At 37.8% G+C, this 21,234-nt stretch overlaps 1 protein-coding gene across 6 annotated transcripts in view; it reads left to right on the top strand.

The window, feature by feature from the left end:
• Nucleotides 1–21,234, top strand: part of SPIDR (scaffold protein involved in DNA repair) — a 284,566-nt gene that overhangs the window by 6,030 nt on the left and 257,302 nt on the right. For 2 of the 6 annotated variants that reach the window (XM_043483179.1, XM_043483175.1), the window contains exon 2: nt 9,633–9,764. The exons of the other annotated variants lie outside the window; for them this stretch is intronic. Coding sequence is in view for 1 of the 2 variants with exons in the window: in XM_043483175.1 (XP_043339110.1) it covers nt 9,762–9,764 (3 nt within the window). In the remaining variant the exon portion in view is untranslated. The remainder of the gene's footprint in view (nt 1–9,632; nt 9,765–21,234) is intronic. 6 annotated transcript variants of the gene reach the window in all.

Genomic DNA, 21,234 nt, shown 5'->3' with positions numbered 1-21,234 from the left:
AGGAGAAAGTAAGGACCTGGCTTCTGTTGTATTTCGGAAAGGAGTCAGCTTTAGATAACAGGAGCATTTTTCCTCTGGGACTGTCAAGAAGAAGGAGAGCTTGGTAGATGAGAGGTCTAAATGAGCTTCTAGGTGAGAGGTCTGCTGAGTTTCATGGTGGCTCATTTTACCCTTTGGGAAGGTGAGACGACCAGAGCTATGATGGAGACATGGAGAGGTAAAGGCAAGCCAGAGTGTGGAACTTGTGTATATGTAAGTGTGTGTGTGTAAGAGTAGAGGAATAGAGAGTGGAAAGAGTGTTTACCAGCATTGATCAAGGGCAAGTGATAAGAAAATATGAAGAGGGCTGCTGTCTTTTTGGGTCTTTTTATGCTAGCCCTGTGGGTTGGTGACTGGTGAAGTGAACTGGCCGAAGGGTAGGAGTCTTAACGCTTGAAAGGCCACGCTGAAGTAGTTGGCCATAAGAGTGCAGAATGGCAGAAGAGACTTCCTGACTAGGGAGGCTAGTGATGACAGTGTGATTGGGCTTGACACCTAGACGTCCCAGTAAATTCCCAGGTATTCAGCTCAGTCAGAAGCCCAGCTGCCGCTATGTACCTTTATGAGGGATAGTTTTGTTAAAGTGAGATAATGCGGAGTGGCTAGAATCTTTATTTCTGGGAATTAGACATACATGGGAGAAAATCCTGACATGTTGCTTGCTAGCTCTCCAACCAGCACAATATACCCAGCATTTCTAAGTTGTAGCTTCTTTGTCTATAAAATGGGGATAATACCTGCCTTGCAAGGTTGGTATGAGGGTTAAATGATGAGAATGAATGAAATGATATACTGAGCATTCAGTTCAGTTCAGTTCAGTTCAGTTCAGTTGCTTAGTCGTGTCTGACTCTTTGTGACCCCATGAGCCGCAGTGCGCCAGGCCTCCCTGTCCATCACTAACTCCCGGAGTCCACCCATACCCATGTCGATTGAGTCGGTGATGCTGTCCAACCGTCTCATAGTTCATCTTTCAGTGTCCTATCTTTTTGCCTTTTCATACTGTTCATGGGGTTCTCAAGGCAAGAATACTGAAGTGGTTTGCCATTCCCTTCTCCAGTGGACTACATTCTGTCAGACCTCTCCACCATGACCCGTCCGTCTTGGGTGGCCCCACACTGAGCATATGAGTGTTCAATTACTGTTAGTGATAATGAAAGCAATTAATAAAACACCACAATGAAAGTATCTTTTAGATACTGTTGTGAATCCTCTGCTGTTTTGCCTTTAAGTTTCCCTGGGATTGCTTGACTCAACTTGTTGAACAAGGAATAGGAAGAGGGCTTAGTTTTAAAGTTGTTCAGTGATGGCGAGAGATTCTCTCATAGTTACCTTGGTGGGTGTACCTTATGGTTCCGGTTTTAGCCCTTGGTAGTGCCATTGGATGACTTACTAGTAGTTCTGCTTAGAATTAGACCGCTTAGTCCTGATCTCTTGGTCTGGAGGTTTTCTTATCCTTAACATGGAAGGAAAGGAGAACTAACATTCATTGAAGACTTTTCATATGACAGGTACTTCACATACATCCCTTGTGTAGAGCAAAAATATTTTCTTTTAAATCAGGCATACATAGATAAGATAAAGTAGCATGAAAAAATTTCTCATGAAAACTAGAAATCATTGTCCTGGTCTTTTCTCCACTTAGTCCTGACCCTGTAGGCAGTCCGTCTTTAAAACTGCGATAATTGTAGAAGCACATATAGTTGTAAAGAATAACAGAGATCTCATTTATTCTTTATCCAGTTTGCCCCATTGGTAACATCGTGCAAAACTGTAGTACAGTATCACCACCACTATATTGACCTGAATACAATCCAACTGCCTTATTCAGATCTCCCTAGATGTGTGTCTGTGTATGTATTGTGTGTGTGTTTAGTTCTGTACAATTTTATGACATGTGTAGGTTCATGTATCAACTGCCACAGTCAAGATACTGAACAGTTGCACCAGCACAAATATTCCTTTTCTAATCACATCCACACCCTTTCAATAACTTCCACCCTAACTCCTGACAATCATTGATCTAAATTTTTTTGTCATTTCAAAAATGTTACAGGGAAAGAGTTATTTAGTTTATAACCTTTGGACATTGTTTTTGTTATTTTTTTCCCACTCAGTATAAGAGTCTTATCCAAGTTGTGTATATCGGTGGTTTGTTGATTTTTATTGCTGAGTAGTAGTCCTTTGAATGGATGTACTGCAGTTTACTTATCATTTTACTGTTGAAACATGACTGGTCTGTTTCCGGTTTCTGGCTATTAGAATAAAGCTGCTGTCAACACTTGTGTATGGATTTTTGTGGGAACATAGGGTTTTATTTCTCTAAGATAAATGCCCGGGAGTGTAATTGCTGGTTCATATCATAATTGGATGTTTAATTTTATAAGAAATCAGCAAACTTTTCTAGAGTGGCTGTATGATACTACACTTAAATGTATGAGTGATTTTATCAATTTCATAGGTAATAAATTCGTGTTTTGAAAGTATGTAATTTAGTGGGGTTTTTTTTTTTTTTTTTTAGTATATTCACAGGGCTGTGTATATATTTTTAACTATAGAGTATTTTCATCACTCTAAAAAGAAACTCCACAGCTGTTAGCAGTCATTCCACATTCTCTCCTTTCCCATCCCCTGGCAACCTCTAAGCAAACTTTCATCTGTACAGATTTACCTACTTTAGAAATTTCATATAAATGGAATAACACTTGGTCTCTTGAGATCAACTTCTTACGCTTAGCCTACTGTTTTCAAGGTTCATCCATTATTGTAGAATGTATCAGTACTTCATTCCCCTTTGTGATTTAATATTTTTTCATTGGAAGGTATACAACATTAAATCCATTCATTTGATGGATATTGCAGTATTTACACATTTTGGCAGTTAGGAATAATGCTCCTATGATCATTTGTGTACCAATTTTTGTGAAGATGAAAGTTTTCATTTACCTTGGGTATAAACCTACCAAGAAGCTAAAGGCAAAGGAGAATAGGAAAGATGTATCCATCTGAATGCAGAGTTTCAAAGAATAGCAAGGAGAGATAAGTGATCAATGCAAATAAATAGAGGAAAACAATAGAATGGGAAAGACTAGAGGGCTCTTCAAGAAAATTAGAGATACCAAGGGAACATTTCATGCAAAGATGGGCACAATAAAGGACAGAATGGTATGGACCTAACAGAAGAAGACATTAAGAAAAGGTGGCAAAAATACACAGAAGAACTATTAAAAAAAGCTCTTAAATAACCAGGATGGTGTGATCACTCACCTAGAGCCAGACATTCTGGAGTCCGAAGTCAGGTGGGCCTTAGGAAGCATCACTATGAATAAAGCTAGTGGAGGTGATGGAATTCCAGCTGAGCCATTTCAAATCTTGAAAGCTGATGCTTGAGAATGCTGCACTCAATATGCCAGCAAATCTGGAAAACTCAGCAGTGGCCACAGACTGGAAAAGGTCAATTTTCACTCCAATCCCAAAGAAAGGCAGTGCCAGAGAATGTTCAAACTACTGCACAACTGCACTCATCTCACACACTACGAAAATAATACTCAAAATTCTCCAAGCCAGGCTTCAACAGTACATGAACTGAGAACTTCCAGATGTGCAAGCTGGACTTAGAAAAGGCAGAGGAACCAGGGATCAAATTGCCAACATCCGTTGGATCATAGAAAAAGCAAGAGGATTCCAGAAAAACATCTACTTCTGTTTCATTGATTACACTAACATCTGGACTGTGTGGATCACAACAAACTGGAAAATTCTTAAAGAGATGGGAATACCAGACTACCTGACCTGTCTCTTGAGAAATCTGTTTGCAGGTCAAGAAGCAACAGTCAGAACCGGACATGGAACAACGGACTGGTTCTTAATTGGGAAAGGAGTATGTCAAGGCTGTATATTGTCACCCTGCTTATTTAACTTCTATGTTAAGTTCCTGCTCAGCTGGAATTCCACCACCTCCACTAGCTTTGTTCATAGTGATGCTTCCTAAGGCCCACCTGACTTTGTACTCCATGATGTCACGATAACCACCATCGTGGTTGTCTGGGTCATTAAGATCTTTTTTATATAGCTTTTCTGTGTATTCTTGCCACCTCTAATTAGTATCTTCTGCTCCTCTTAGGTCCATACCGTTTCTGTCCTTTATTATGCTAATCTTTGCATGAAATGTTCCCTTGGTACTTTTTATCTTCTTGAAGAGATCTTTAGTGGTTCCCATTCTGTTGTTTTCCTCTATTTGTATTGATCACTGAGGAAGGCTTTCTTATCTCTCCTTGCTATTCTTTGGAACTGTGCATTCAGATGGGTTTATCTTTCCTTTTCTCCTTTGCCTTTAGCTTCTCTTCTTTTCTCAGCTACTTGTACAGCCTCCTCAGACAACCATTTTGCCTTTCTTTTTCTTGCGGATGGTTTTGATCACTGCCTTTTGTACAAATATCACGAACCTCCACCCATAGTTCTTCAGGCTCTCTGTCTATCAGATCTAAGCAGTTCAGTTCAGTTCAGTCGCTCAGTCCTGTCTGACTCTTTGCGACCCCATTGCGACCCCATGGACTGCAGCACGCTAAGCCTCCCTATCCATTACCAACTCCTGGAGTTTACTCAAACTAATACCTTGAATCTATTTGTCACTTCTACTGTATAGTCATATGGGTTTTGATTTAGGTCATACCTGGATGGTCTAGTGGTCTTTCCTAGTTTCTTCAGTTTAAGTCTGAATTTGGCAATGAGTTCATCATCTGAGCCACAGTCAGCTCTTGGTCTTGTTTTGATGACTGTGTAGGGGTTCTCCATCTTCGGCTGCAAAGAATATAATCAGTCTGATTTCGGTATTGACCATCTGGTGATATTCATGTGTAGAGTCATCTCTTGTGTTGTTGGAAGAGGGTGTTTGCTATGACCAGTGTGTTTCCTTGGAAAACTCTGTCAACCTTTGTGCTCCTTCATTTTGTACTCCTAGGCCAAACTTGCCTGTTAACTCCAAGTATCTCTTGACTTCCTACTTTTGCATTCCAGTCCCCTATCATGAAAAGCACATCTTTTTTCCAGTTAGTTCTAGACATCTTGTAGGTCTTCATTGGACTGTTCAGCTTCATGTTGTTCAGCATTAGTGGTTGGGGCATAGACTTGAATTACTGTGATATTGAATGGTTTGCCTTGGAAACAAACAGAGATCATTCTTTTGTTTTTGAGATTGTAGCCAAGTACTGCATTTCAGACTCTTTTGTTGACTATGAGGGTTACTTTATTTCTTCTAAGGGATTCATGCCCACAGTAGTAGATATAATGGTCATCTTAATTAAATTTGCCCATTCCGGTCCATTTTAGGTCACTGATTCCTGAAATGTCAATGTTCACTCTTGCCGTCTCCTGTTTAAGCACTTCCAATTTACCTTGATTCATGGACCTGACATTCCAGCTTCCTATGCAATATTGTTCTTTATAGCATTGGGTTTTACTTCCATTGGGTTTTCACTTTGGTTCAGCCCCTTCATTCTTTCTGGAGCTATTTCTCCAATAGCATATTGTGCATCTACCAACCTGGGGAGTTTATCTTTCAGTGTCCTGTGTTTTTGCCTTTTCATACTGTTCATGGGGTTCTCAAGGCAAGCATACTGAAGTGGTTTGCCATTCCCTTCTCCAGTGGACCATGTTTTGTCAGTTCACGGAATGAGGCTTCTAATTTTTCCCCGTGCTTGTCAGTACTTGTCATTGCCTTCTTTTGACTTTAGTATGCTCAGTCATGTTTGACTCTTTCCAACCCCATGGATTCTAACCCACCAGGTTCTTCTGTCCATGGAATTTTCCAGGCAAGAATACTGGAGTGGGTTGCCATTTCCTCCTCCAGGGGATCTTCCCAGCTCGGGGCTCAAACCCTCATCTCTTACATCTCCTACACTGGCAGGTGGATTCTTTATCAGTGTACCATCTGGGAAGCCCTACTTTAATGAGTAGAAATTGGTATTGCATTGATTTGGTTTTGATCTTGCATTTCCCTAATGACTGATTATGTTGACTATCTTTTCATGTGCTTATTGGCCGTTTATGTATCTTCTTTGAAGAAATGTGTATTCAAATTGCTTGCTTGCATTTTAGTTGGATTTGTCTTTTTATTGTTGAGTTGTAAAGGTTCTTTATAAATCCTACGTATAGTTTCCTTATCAGATATGTGACTTACGAATATTTTCTCCCAATCTGTGGACTTTTTAAATTTTCTTGATTGGGTCATTTGAAGCATAAATGTTTAAAGTTTTTGATGAAGTTCAGTTAATTTATTTTTGTTGCTTATGCTTTTGGTATCACATGTGAGAAATCACTTAGGTTTTTTGTGGTAAAGGTTTATTCCTGTGTTTTCTTCTGAAAGTTTTATCTCATACATTTAGGTCTGTGGTTCAGTTTGGGTTAATTTTTGTATGTGATGTAAGAAAAGGATCTAGCTTCATTCTTTTACATGTGGCTATTCAGTTGTACTAATACCATTTGTTGAAAAGATTATTCTCTCTTGAATTCTCTTTACATTTTCTTTTTAAGATCAATTGAACATAAATGTAAGGATTTATTTTTTAGCATGGATTCTGTTCCACTGATTTATGTGTTATGCTTACGCTACTACCAAACTTTCTTAACTACTGTAGCTTGGTAGAAAGTTTTGAAGTTACAAATTCTCTGGCTTGTGTTCTATTTCAGGATAGTTTGAATCATTCTTGGTCCCTAGCATTTTCATGTGAAAAGTGACATTAGTTACTTTCTGAAACAACCTTTTGGTATTTTTTTTTTTTTAATTCGGTTAATTCTGTAGAAAATTGGAGAGTATTTCTGTCTTAACAGTATTAAGTTTTCCAAGCTGTGAACATGGGATGTCTTTCCTTTTTTTTCTTATTTAAAGCAGTTCTTTATTTTATTTTATATTTTTGGCTGCACAGCATGTGGGATCCTAGTTCACCTGATCACAGATCTAATCCACACCCCCTGCAGTGGAGGGCAGAGTCTTAACTGCTGGACCACCAGAGAAGTCCCCTCCATTTTATTTAGCTCTTTAATTTCTTTCACCTGTGTTTTGTAGTTTTCATTTTAATAAGTCTTGCACTTCTTTGGTTAATTTTATTTCTAAGCATCTTATTCTTTTTGATGGTATTAATGCAATTAATAATTTTTCTCTTGGTCACTGCTAGTGTATATAATTACAGTTGATTTTTTATATTGAGATTGTGTCTTGCAACTTTGCTGAACTCATTCATTGTATTGTATGTGTGTGTTTCTTAGGATCGTGTGTGTGTGTGTGTGTGTGTGTGTTCAGTGACTCAGTCATGTCTGACTCTTTGTGACCCCATGGACTCTAGCCCACCAGATTCTTCTGTCCATGGAATTTTCCAGGCAAGAATACTGGAGTGGGTTGCCATTTCCTCCTCCAGGGGATCTTACTGACACAGGGATCGAACCCTCATCTCTTGCATCTCCTACACTGGCAGGTGGATTCTTTATCAGTGTACCACCTGGGAAGCCCCAGGGGTGACCATATCATCTCTGAATATTCAGAGATAGTTTTACTTCTTCCTTTCCAATTTGAATGTCTTTTATTTCTTCTCATTCCCTAAATGACCAGAACCTCTAGTAGTGTGAATGTAAGTAGTGAGGGCTGACATCCTTTTCTTGATCCTTATCCTAAGGAGAAAGCATTCAGTATTGTACTATTGTGTTATTGTGTATGAGGCTCTCTGAGTTCTATTTAGAATGCTAGTATCATGGAAGGATGTTGGCTTTTGTAAGTTGTTTTCCTATTGATCCTATTTTTCCCCCTTTTATTATAGTGATACAGTATATTGATTGAGTTTTGGATGTGGCATCAATCTTGCGTTGCTAGGGGGAAGATCTCTATTGGTCACTCTGTATATTCCTTTGTATATGTTGCTGGATTCAGTATGCTAGTATTTTGTTGAGGACTTTTGCATCTGTATTCATAAGTAATAATGGCCCGTAGTTTTTTTTGTGATGTCTTTGGTTTTGTTATAAGGATGTTTGATTTCATAGTATGAATTAGGAGTTTGTGAAGCGTTGATATTAATGGGTTTTTACGTATTCGGTTTAAATTACAGCATAGCCTTGTGAGCCTTGCTTTTCTTTGTGATAAGTTTCTAAATTACTCATTCAATCCATTTGTTATATCTGTTCAGTTTTTTATTTTTACTTGAGTCAGTTTTGCTAGTTTGTGTCTTTCTAGGAGTATGTCTGCTGTATGGTAGTTATATACATTTTCAACTTGTGGCTTTTTTGTGTTACTGTCTTGTCATTCAGTCTCTCAGTTGTATCCAACTCTTTTCGACCCCATGGACTGCAGCATGCCAGGCTTCCCTGTCCATCCCCAGCTCCTGGAGCTTGCTCAAACTCATGTCCATCGAGTCAGTAATGCCATCCAACCATCTCATCTTCTGTCGTCCCCTTCGTCTTCCCTCAGTCTTTCCCCGCATCAGGGTCTTTTCTAAGGAGTCAGTTCTTCTCATCAGGTGGCCAAAGGATTGGAGTTTCAGCTTCAGCATTAGTCCTTCCAATGAACACCCAGGACTGATCTCCTTTAGGATGGACTGGTTGGATCTCCTTGCAGTCCAAGGGACTCTCAAGAGTCTTCTCCAACACCACAGTTCAAAAGCATCAGTTTTTCGGTACTCAGGTTTCTTTATGGTCCAATTCTCACATCCATACATGACTCCTGGAAAAACCATAGCTTTGACTAGACGGACCTTTGTTGGCAAAGTAATGTCTGCTTTTTAATATGCTGTCTAGGTTGGTCATAGCTTTTCTTCCAAGGAGTAGGCATCTTTTAATTTAATGGCTGCACTCACCATCTGCAGTGATTTTGGGTGATCTTATAGTGTTTCCTGTAATCCTTAGTTTGGTAGTGTTTCTCTTCTTTCATTTCTTATTTTTGCAGTTTGAATCCTCTCTCTTTCCCTATTTTTTTTTTTTTGTCAGTTTAGCTAAAGTTTTGTCAGTTTTTTGAAAAATGTTTTTCATATTTATTTTTGTTTATTTATTTGGCTGCAAGGAATCTTTAGTTGAGACATGCAGGGTCGAATTCCTTGACCAGGGATTGAACTTGGACCCCCTGCATTGGGAATACAGTCTTAGCCACTGGACCACCAGGGAAGTCTCAAGGTTTATCAGTTTGGTCTTTTCAAGGAATCAACTTTTGGTTATATTTATATTCTTTATTATTCTGTATTCTATTTTATTTCTGCCTAATTGTTCTCATTTCCTTCTTTCTGCTTGCTTTGCATTATTTGATCTTTTTTTCTAGTTTTCTAAGATGAAAGGTTAAGCTGTTACTTTGAGGCCTTCTTATTAAAAATAAGTATTTACAGTTATAAATTTCTCTGTAAACACTGCTTTTTCTACATCCACAAGTTTTATCTTTTTTTTTTTTTCATTTTTCTCATAGTGTCTTCTAATTTTTCTTGTGATTCTGTCTTTGATCCAGCGGGTATTTAGGAGTCTTTTGTTTAATTTCCATATTTTTGTGATCTTTGCAGTTTTATTTTTGTTGTTAATTTCATTGTATTTTTGTCTAAGAATAGAAATAATATGATCTCACTCCTTTACAGTGTATGGAGGCTTGTTCTGTCTAGGAGAAGTTTTCCTCTGTGTATGAGAAGAATGTATTCTGCTGCTGTTTGAAGGGTCTTCATTTCTTGTGGGTAGTCAGCTATTAATCTTACTAAGGATCCTTTTACATGGTGAGTCGTTTTTCTCTTGTTGCTTTTATGATTTCTCTTTGTCTTTCATTAGTTGACACAATGTGTTTACAGTTGGTCTCTTTGAGTTTATCCTCGAGTTTTTTGAGTTTCTTAGGTGTACATTTAATAGCTCATCAAATTTGGGAAGATTTTGGTCTATATTTCTTGAAATACTCTTTCTACTGCTTCTTTCCTTTTCTTACCTTATGGTGTCCCACAGGTCTCTGAGGTTCTGTTCATTTTTCTTCATTCTATTTTCTTTCTGTTCTTCACCTTGGATACACTCAATTTTCCTATCTTAAAGCTTGATAACTTTTTTTCTGCTAGTGCAGATCTGCTATAGAGCCCCTCTTGAGATCTTATTTCAGTTATTGTGCTATTTAAATCTTGAATTTCTATTTTATTGTTGTGGTTTTTTCCCTTTTTTTCTAAAGAATAATTGTTATGTCTTTATATTCTCTATTTGCTGAGGTATTTTCTTTTAACGTTTTAAGACAATTTCCTTTTTTTTTCTTTGAGCATATTTACAGAACTATTTTAAAGTTTTTGTCTAGTGCATCCAACTTCTGGCCTCCCTCAGGTACAGTTTTTCTTGACTGCATCCTGTTCCTTCATGTGTCTTACAATTTTTTGTTGAAAACCAGACATTTAAAATATAATGTGACCACTCTGAACATTGAGTTCTCCCACCCCCACCCCAGAGGATATTTTTGGTTTGTTATTGCTGTTTGTTTAGTTTAGGGATTCCCAGGTGGCACTAGTGGAAAAGAAACCCACCTGCCAATGCTTGAGATGACCCTCCTAGACCGGTTTTGTGATGTTTATATTTCCTCTAGGAGGAGGGTACCTCCAGCTTTTCCTGCTGCCTCCAGGAGGTGGGTCCACTAAGGGACAAGGGGAGGATTGCCGTCCCCTTGAGCTGGAGGTAAAGGAGGCTTGCAGACCCAACCCATGTCCTGTGGACCTGGACCCACAGACTGCATAAAATATAGTGTTAGTGGCTGTTTGAGGTAAATGCCAAAAATCTGAGAAAAATTTTCTGTCATGTGTAGCTGCTGAAGACACTACAATGTTAGTTTACTTGTCTATGAGTTATTGGACAGAGATTTCTTTAAATGCTTTGAGCCAATAAGTCTTTCATTCTTACTGAGGAGCTCTCTCTGTGTTGATACATGCCTCTGTACTCTGGCAATTTATAACCGACTATCCCCTGGAGGAGAAAATGGCAACCCACTCCAGCATTCCTAGGGCTTGTGATGGTTAACGTTAAAGAATCTGCCTGCAATGCAGGAGACTCGAGGTTGATTCTTGGGTCAGGGAAGATCCCCTGGAGAAGGAAATGATAACCCACTCCAGTATTCTTGCCTGGAGAATCCCATGGACAGAGGAGCCTGGCGGGCTACTGTCCATGGGTCACAAGAGTAGGACACACACACACACACTCGTACGCTTGGCATGTAACTCTGTGCAGGGCCTCAATCCTGAGCTACTAGGGTCTTCTCAGGGTTTCCTGGACATACGCACAGCCCTGCAAACACAAGGAGCATTCCAGATTCCCTGGAAGGTGTCAGATCTTCAGTGCTGCCTATGAACGTCTCATTCTTCAGATATTCCTTCTTTAGTATTTTTTGTCAGTGTGGTTTCTTAATCCGCTGTTGCTCTCTCAGGCGGCTATAATATTAATTAATTGCTGTCAATTGTTTTAGACAAATGCTCTGATGGTAGGGCTTTTCCACTGAGTGAGCTCTGAGTTATAGCAAATTATAATTTCTGTGAGTAGTTTTTTTTTTTCCCCCTACTAGCTGCTGGGCAGTTCAGGTAGGGACGGTACTCTGAGGAACCAGCCTTTTAACAGCTGCAAGCCCAGTTTGCTCTCTCCTGTGGGCTATATCAGTCTACACAGCTACCTGGGCTGTGAGGCTGCTGTTTTTTAAGGCTGCCATGGAGCTAAAGAGGGGGCATGAGATGAGGGCAAGTTAAAACACCAAAGGTTCGCTGTTCTTGCTGATATTAAGCTGTTTTTTTTTTTTTTTTTTTTGAGTGAATGCTATTCAGATTATGAGCCTGTGGTTAATTTCCAAAGTTTTGAAAAATTAAACTTTGATTATTTTTTGCCACTATTATTATTCTTCTTATGGAGGAATGGGTTTTTAGAGGTTGTTATTGTCTTATTCTGGAAGTTTATCCATCACAATTTTATTTTAGCTGTTTTTATAGGTGTGTGCAGATAACTCATTGTGACTTTACTTTGTATTGCCATGATGGCTAGTGATGTTGAATGTGTTTTTATGTGCTTATTTACCATCTGTCTATCTTCTTTGCAAAATGTCTGTTCATGTCTTTTGCTGTTGTTTAGATGCCAAGTCATGTCTTTGTGACTCCGTGGACTGTAGCCTGCCAGGCTCCTCTGTCCATGGGATTTCCCAGGCAAGAATACTGGAGTGGACTGCCATTTCTGTCTCAGATGTACCATGTTTTGTCTTTTACCCATTTTTAAATCAAATTTTTTTTGGATATTGCTGAATTTTGAGAGTTTTAAAAATATTCTAGATATTAGTCCCTTGTTGGACATGTTTTACCAAATATCTTCTATCAGAGCAACATTTTAAAATTTTTACCATGTCCATTTGGTAGTTTGTGCTTTTGCTATCGAATTTATAAAAACTCTTTGCCTAGCCATAGAACCCAAAGATTTTCTTTCTTTTTTTTTTTTTACAAACAGCTTTGTCATTTAATGTTTTATATTTAAGTTTGTGACATAGTAGATTGGCCAAAAAGTTTGCATGGTTTTCCCATAAAATCTAGGTTAATTTTCATATAAGGTGAGAGGTTTAGGGGTGTTTTTTTTTTGGTCTGTGGATGTTCTGTTGTCCAGTACCATTTATTGAAAGTCTATTCCTTTTTCCACTGCATTGCTTTTGCATGTTTGTCAGAAACCAATTGCACTTTGGTTTTACTTCTGGGTTTCTGAAGCAGTCCAGTCATCTACATGTCTGTCTCTTTGCCAAATGTATTGTCTTGATTATTGGAGTTATATAGTAAGCCTTAACATCCAGTAGGGTGACTTTCTACTTCATTCTTCTTCAAATAGTTTTAGCTCTTCTAGGGCCTGTGGCTTTCCCTGAAAGTTTCAGAGTAGCCTGGCAATATCTATAAATATTCTGGAATTTTGATAGGAAGTGAATTAAAGCTGTAGATCAGTCTGGACCAGATAGATGCCTGTGAGTCTCCTAGTTCATGTTTCTCCATTTATTAATCTTTCTTTAGGTTCTTTCATCAGCGTTTTGAATTTTTTAGCTTGTAGATTCTGTACATATTTTGGTAAGTTTATGCTTAATATTTCATTTCCTCTGGTGTGATTATAAATTGTATTCTGTTTTTAATTTTAGTTTGTACATGTTTATTGTTAGTATTTAAAAATGTATTGGTTTTCGTGCATTGATGTTATATCCTGTAGCCTCACTCCACTCACTTACTAGTACTGGTCATTGTAGGGGGTAGATTTCGTGGGATTTCTACATAAACTATAATGTCTCTGTTGTTTTTCTTTTTTCTTTTTCAAGCTGTATGTTCTAAAATCCACCATCCTTCACCGCCTGCCTCCCACCCCATCTCCCGGTCCTATTGCAGCAGCTATAGCTTCCAACTGTGGCTCAGCTGGTAAAGAATCTGCCTGCAATGCGGGAGACCTGGGTTCAATCCCTGGGTTGGGAAGATCCCCTGGAGAAGGGCAAGGCTACCCACTCCAGTATTCTTGCCTGGAGAATTCCATGGATTGTATAGTCCATGGGGTCACAAAAGAGTCGGACACAACTGCGTGACTTTCACTTTCACTTCACAATAGCTTCCAGCACTATGTTGAAGAAGTGATGAGAGTGGACATCCTTACTTGTTACTGATCTGAGGGGGAAAGCATTCATTCTTTCCTGGTTGAGTATGGTGTGAGCTGAGGGTTTGTGGTAGTTGCTGTTTGGTTGAGGAAGTTTACCTCTACTTGTAGTTTGTTTATAGTTTTTCTTGAGTTGGTGTTGGATTTTGCCATACGCTTTGTTTTTGTATCAGATGGTGCAGTTTTTTTAACTCATTGATATGATAGATTACATTGGCTGACTTTTGCATGTTGAATCATCCATGGACACCTGAAATAAATTCCCTTTGACCTTGATGTGTAATTCTTTGGAAACATTATTGGATTCCTTTTGCTAATATTTTGTTGAGTTTTTTTTTTTTTTTTTTTTTGCATTTAAATTCATGAGACATTTGGTCTGTAGTTTTCTCTTTTATACTGTTTTTACCTGACTCTATCAGGGTAACATTAGTTTTCTAAAATGAGTTTGGAAGTGTTATCTCTTATTTTCCAGAAGTTGTTATATAATATTGACATTAATTCTTTGTTAAAGGTCTGTTAGAACCCTATAATGAAATCACTTGGCCTAGTGGTTTGTTTTTGGGGACTTTTAACTTCAGATTCAATTTATTTGATGGTTATGAGGTTTGTTCACATTATCCTTGATTGAGTTGTAGTTTTTGAGGAGTTGGTTGATTTCCTCTAAGTTACTGAATTTGGGTGCAAAGTTTGTAGTGTTCTTTTATCTTCTTAATGACTGTTGAATTTGTAGTAATGTCCCTTGTTTTAAACTCATATTGGTCATCTGTGTATTCTCTGTCCTTGTGTTTTGTCAGTCATGCTAAAAGTGTATCAATTGTCGTTATCTTTGAAGAATCAGCTCTTGGTTTCATTGCTTTAAAAAGTAATTGTTTTCCTGTTTTTAGTTGAATTGATTCCTACTATTCTCTTCCTTTTGTTTGCTTTATTTTTTGTTCCTTTAATTTCTTGAGATTGGAATTTTGTTATTGATTTGAGATTTCTTTTATTTCCAGTGACAGTAAGTTGACCCTTGAACAGTGCAGGGTTTAGGAGGCTAATCCCTTGTGCAGTTGAAAATCCATGGTTAACTTATAGTTAGCCCTCTGTACCCACAGTTCCACATCCTTGGGTTCTGGCAACTGTGGATCATTTGCCCCTGGAGTAGGTATTTATTGGAAAAAAAAAAATCCATGTGTAAGTGGACTCATGCAGTTCAAACCTGTGTTGTTCAAGGGTCAACTGTATTTAATATTACGAATTTCCCTCTCAGTTTTGCTCTGGCTACATCCCATATATTTTGATGTTTTCTTTTTCATTTAATTTTGTAAAAAATTCTCTTAAAGACTGTTTGATTCCTGAATCAGAAACTTGTTAATTTTTAGTCATGTGTTTAGCATTTATCTGTTTTATTTTCATTCCTGATTTCTAACTTAATTCATTTATGATCAAGCCACACATTCTGTATGATTTCAGTCTTTTAAATTTACTCTGAATCTGCTTTATTTGGGTAAATGTTCCTTTTTGTTTGGAGAAATAATATGTACTTTGTTTTTGACAGGTGGGCTGTTCTCTCTGTGTCAGTTAGGCATTAGGTTTGTTTGTGTGTGTGTGAGGTCTTGTATCATTTAGCTTGTTTTCTCCCAGCTAGTTCTATCAGCTGCTGAGCATGGTGGGCAGGTGTTGGAATCCCCAGTATTACATTGGTGGATTTAACTGTTTATTCTTTCTGCTTTATCAGTTTTATTTTATGCATTTTGAGGCTCTGTTGTTGCATGTTTATAAAATTAGTATTATATCTTGCTGAATTTATCCTTTTATCATTGTGTAATACCTATCTTCATTTCTAGAAATTTTCTTTGACCTGAGGTCTACTTTACCAGATGCCAATATTGCAGCCCTGTTTTTGTCAGTGTTTACTTGGCGTATCTTTTCTATTCGTTTACTTTCAATGTCACTGTAGTATTGAACTTGAGTTTCCTCCAAACACCATGTGACTGGTTCATGTTTTTAGTTTACTTTGCCAGGCCCTGTGTTTCGATGGATGTACTTAGGTCATTTACATGTAAGAGATAATTACTGAAATATTAGTGCCATCTTGTTATTTGTTTTTTGTGACTTTCTGTTACTTCTTTCCTTTCTCTCTTCTTGACTTTTTAGAGCTACTTAAACATTATTAGGTTTCCAGTTTGACTTACTTATAATTCTTCTTAGCTTATCTTGTTTTATTGTGTTCTCGATGGTTTTTCTAGGTATACAGTAATACGTATGTAACTTACCACAGTCTACATGTGCAGCATTTTACCACCTTTGGTAAAATGTAGGAGCTTCACTTTTATCTTTAATGTCATCTAGTGTTGTAACTTGTTTCATATTTCATGTTTATTAAATGTGATTTGTACAGTTCTTGAGGAGGATTGTCTTTAGTATTTACCCATATATCTGTAATTTCTGTTTTTCCTTTTTTAATCACTGTTGACAAGATTTTTAAAAAATCATTTTCTTCTGTTTGAGGACTTCTTTTTACCGATCTTGAAGTATACATCTGCTGATTTCTAAGTATTATATATTTTTTTGGTCTAAAAATGTCATCATTTTCCCTTGACTGCTGAGGATATTTATTGTTTATTGTTTTTTGACTGTTATTGTTTATTGACTGTTTATTGGATATCAGGTTGTGAGTTACAGTTTTTTAAGAACTGAAAAATAATTACTCCAGTTAATTCTGGCCTCTGAGGTTTCAGATGAGAATTTTGCCACTAGAATTGGTATTTCTATATAGACAGTATATTATCATGGCCCTTTTCCAAGCTCTTTTTGTCTTTGAATTTTAAAAGTTTAATTTTGATGTCTTACCATTGGTTTCTTTAGGTTTATCCTGCTTTGGGTTTATTCAGCTTATTAAATCTGTAGAAGTATTGTACCTTTTGCCAAGTATAGGAAATTTTAAGCTAATATGTTTTAACATATTTTTCCAATCTCTCTTTTTCTTTACCTCTGGGGGCACTGATGATATGAATGATGAATCTTGTTACTGTCTCACCGGCTCTGGGACTTTAGTCAGTTTTTTTTTAAACGATATTTTCTTAATCTGTTGTTCAGATTGGTGAATTCTATCGATTGGCCTACAAATTACTGATTTTATCTTCTGTAATTATCATTTTACTACTGAGTCCACACAGTAGTGGTTTTTTTTTTTTTTTTTGGTAATTTATTATTATTTTTTAATTTGATAATTGTACTTTTCAGTTCTGTAATTTCCATTTGGTCTTTTTAAAATAATTCTTTTTTTTTTACTAATTTTTCATTGTTTCAGGAGAACTTGACATTGATTGTTGAAACATTTTTATGACAGCTATTTAAAAATTCTTGTCAGATATTTCCAGCACAAGATTCATTTAATTGTTGGCATCAGTTAACTTTTTTCTTACTTGTTTTTTGGTAGTATTGGTTCTTAGTGTGAAGAGCAGTTTTTCAGTTGTATTCTGGACATTCTGTCCATTTTAGGAGATGCTGGGTTCTATTTAAGTGTTTTATTTTAGTATCTTTTATCATAGTATCTTTAGCATACTAGGCTGCTATGATCAAGCACTCAGGTCCTGACCTACTTTTGTGGACTGTGGTTTCAGTGATAGTTTAATTTTTAGAATCTTTGTGATGGTGTTTGGTCTGCTTGGCATATCTAGTGCCAGGAACCTGAGGGAACAGAAGGTGGTTCTCCAGGCTGCCCTCTGGGTGTCTCTTGGTGAGGGAGCGGACAGTCTCGGGGCACAGGGTGACCAAGAAGCTTCCCTCATCAGATTCATGCTGTGTTCCCACCCCCACGCCTCTGACATGAGTGTGATTTTTCGGTTGTGGTGAGTTGTTGCGAGATTTGTCTTACTGACACTCATGTCTTCTCCACTTTTCTCCTCTCTCTTCCTTGTCCTGAAACCTCTAATGGAGAAGGTCTGAGTGCATTGGGATTCCGCTGATCACTTATCTGCAGGGCTCATGATTGCTCTCTCCTGGTGGTGCTGGGCTTCCTTGATATTGTCAGAGAGACTCCTGCTTGATTGAGTGGAGGAAGGAGCTAGATCGCAGGTGGGGGCACATGGGATCTGGGTGACCTTCTGTTGGATGCTGGGACAGCAGGCACTCTGTTACTCTGTTATTCCTTCAGTCTTGGGCTCTTCTACCAGCTTGCCACTTTCTTGCCACCTTCCAAAATTCTCACCAGTCTCTGTGTTACTTGCAGGGATTATAGTTGTTCTTGTTTGGCAGAAGCTGGGAGAAACAAATCTATATCATCTTGTTTAGGTTAGAAGTTTGCAAATCACTAATTCTTTTAGCTATTTTTGGTGGAGTTTATTTTATTTTAAAAAAACAGGTTTTGGCTCAGCTGGTAAAGCATCCACTTGCAATGCGGGAGACCTATATTCGATCCCTGGATTAGGAAGATCCCCTGGAGCAGGGAACAGCTACCCACTCCAGTATTCTGGCCTGAAGAATGCCATGGAATGTATATTCCATAGTGTTGCAAAGATTTGGACTTGACTGAGTGACTTTCACTTTCACTTTCTTTAAATCTGTTGATTACCTAGTATGGAAAATTAGGACATAGCTCCCTGTGAGCATTCCATATCTCTGTTACCCTTTATTGTATATTTATGTTACAGTTTTTTGCTAAACCAGAAGTGAATATTAATACTATGATCACATAAATATGGTCCATTGACTCAAGTAGTATACTGTTTCCTTTCTGTGCAGCCATTATTTTAATATGGTAAATAATCACTGCGTATTTTTCTTTACATCATTTTTTACTTAATTGTAGGTAATTGAAGTTTTTATGCCTATCTCTAGTCAGGTATATGGCTTATTTCCTCCTTTTGCTGTGATATATCCTCCAGTATCTTCCTAATAAAGAGTTTTTTTGAGTTCTGCATGTCTGAAAATTTCTTTATTTTGTTTGCACTGTTGATTAACAATTTTGTTGAGTATAGAAGTTTAGACTGAAAACCAGTTTTCCTCAGAATTTTAAAGACATTGCTCCAGTGTCTCCTAATGTCCATTTTGTCTTAAATGACTTAATTAAAATATAAGTGCAGGTGGAGTTGGGCTTTCCTCGTGACTCTGAGGTAAAGAATCTGCCTGCAGTGCAGGAAACACAGGAGGGGCAGGCTCCTTCCCTGGGTCGGGAACATCCCCTGGAGAAGGGAATGGCTGTCCACTCCAGTATTCTTGCCTGGAGAATCCCATTGACAGGGGAGCCTGGTGGGCTGCGGTCCATGGAGCAAGACGAGTTGGACACAACTGAAGTGACTGAGCACATATTTAAGGCCAGTGTATATATTTAGGAAAAGAAAGTTAAAAATTGAGTACTCTTAATACTTTGCTTCATAATTTGGATTTTGATCAGCAAAGCTAATGGATTGAGATGTATGGAGAAAAAAGTTTGATGGTATGGAAGATATTGAAAGAGGTAGCTAAAGAAACTTAGGAAAGAAAAGCTTTAGAGTGGTTAAGTTGTTTCCTGATATCTTGTTAACTTGCTCTGATGTTCATAGTTCAGGTATCATTGTCTTTTGATATGATTTGATTTAAGAAATCTGCCTTCTAACCGTTGCTCTTACTTTTGGGGAATTATTTAAATAACCAGCAGGGGGAGTACTTAGGTTCCTTTTGAAACAGAGACTCAAGCTGGAAAGATACTTAGGATTTTAGTGTGTACAGTTTAGAACAGTTAAATTTTTTTTTCTCTTTTCTGATAATAATACACACCTATTGTAAAATTGCTATAAAAGAATACACTAGAGAATATCACCTGTCAATCTGCAGTCAGGTGACATAGGCACTTTCATGCATTTCCAGCAAATATTCTTTTCTATCAATGCTTGTATCTACATCAAAATTGATGTTACTGTTTTAAAACTTAAAGTCATTAGTGTTAATAGATATATACTTGAAAATCAATTCTGAATATTCTTTTCCATCCTGATACAATCAGAACATTGATTCTTGTGTATAAATGATTTCCATTGGCTTCTCATAAATTCATAGGTTTGATTTCTGTTCTTTTAAGGGGTAGAACTTCTGTAGAGCATCAGAAAATTCCTATTGAGCAAAGAAAAGCAGGAGAATACAGCATTATCTGTTTTAAGGATACAGCTAAAATGTGTGTAATCAGAAGACACGAATGGGGCAGCAGTGTGTTAAAACAGATGTGTCAGTGGCTAGCCTGGTCCCTGGTACACAGTTTTGTACTCAGTTTTTGTAATGGACAAATAGTGGAATAGAGTGATTCTTAGAAAAAAAATTATTGTAATGTCAAGACACAAAAAGGGAATACTTCTGTAAAGATTGAAACACACATGAACAATTTCTGTAAAAGTTATTTGCAAGAAAACCTGTCCAGTTTGTGTAACTCTAGGTTATTGCCTCTTAAAAACTATGACAGAGAAAAACAGTGTATATTGTATACCCAATAACTAATTTATTTATAGACAGAAGAGATGCATACTTAGTGCCTGAGTTCTTGACCACAGTTTTATGAAGATCTCAAAAAATTTTCTCTTTGAACATTCTGTGTAAGTCCTTCCTTATTTTGAACCAGTTTATTGAATTCACCTTGGCTTCCTAGGGGACTCAGTGGTAAAGAAACTGCCTGCCAATGCAGGAGACGCCGGTCTGATCCCTGGGTCGGGAAGATCATCGAAGGAAATGGCTACCCACTCCAGTATTCTTGCCTGGAGAATCTCATGGACAGAGGAGCCTGGTGGGCTACAGTCTGTGAGGTTGCAAAGAATTGGATATGACACATTGAATTCTTTTTTCAGTTCTTGTCATTTCTTTATTAAAGTAATGATACCTGTGCATTTTTGACTGTGAAGAAATACATTCATCAAAGGGAAAACAGTTTTGAGGAGAGGTTAGTGAAGAAATCAAGTTGCAGTAGTCTCTATGTAAGTGTGCTAGGGAAGAGAAGGAGCAAGGGATAGCTAGATGGGGTCATGGTAAGAGAGAGATTGAAAAAAAAAGATGAGAGAAACTTGTGCATGGTTGAACGATGGCCTGAGGAGTGGAACTGTCTTTGGTAGGAGAAGTTTGAAACCTGAATATAGTGTCTTGGGACTGGCATCCTGGTCTTTGAAGATTTCCTTCTTAGAGCCTCCAGCCCCTGGGATGTAAAGCTTCATAAGTTTCTCCCTTGGCCTTTTCAAAAGCTCAGCAGAGCCAATGGTATTTTTACTTGTTTTACCCAACAGTGTGGACTTTACAGCTGTAGAAAATTCCAGGTATGTGCAGAGATGCTTGTTGCGTGTTTCGTTTCCCCTTACGGTTTGGATTTTAATCCATTGTCCTTTGCGGCAGTTCTCAAACTTTAATAGTGTAAGACTCACCAAGGTGGTTGCTGAAATGCAGATTCCTGAGCCTGTCCTCACTCAGGGTTCTCAGTCGAGGTTTGAGGATCTCCTGTCTCCAGAAGCATACCTGATGGTTTTGACGTGCATTGCCCTTGATAGCAATTTAAAAACTTGTGGTAAAATAATGTAGTTTACTATTTTAACAATTTTGCATATATGGTCTGTGACACTAAGTACTTTCATGTTGTTCTGGAACCGT

This window comes from Cervus canadensis, chromosome 12 (assembly GCF_019320065.1).
Source record: "Cervus canadensis isolate Bull #8, Minnesota chromosome 12, ASM1932006v1, whole genome shotgun sequence".
Classification (NCBI taxonomy): Eukaryota; Metazoa; Chordata; class Mammalia; order Artiodactyla; family Cervidae; genus Cervus; species Cervus canadensis.
Note: the sequence above shows the minus strand (reverse complement) of the source record. Positions and strands in the feature narration are given on the sequence as shown.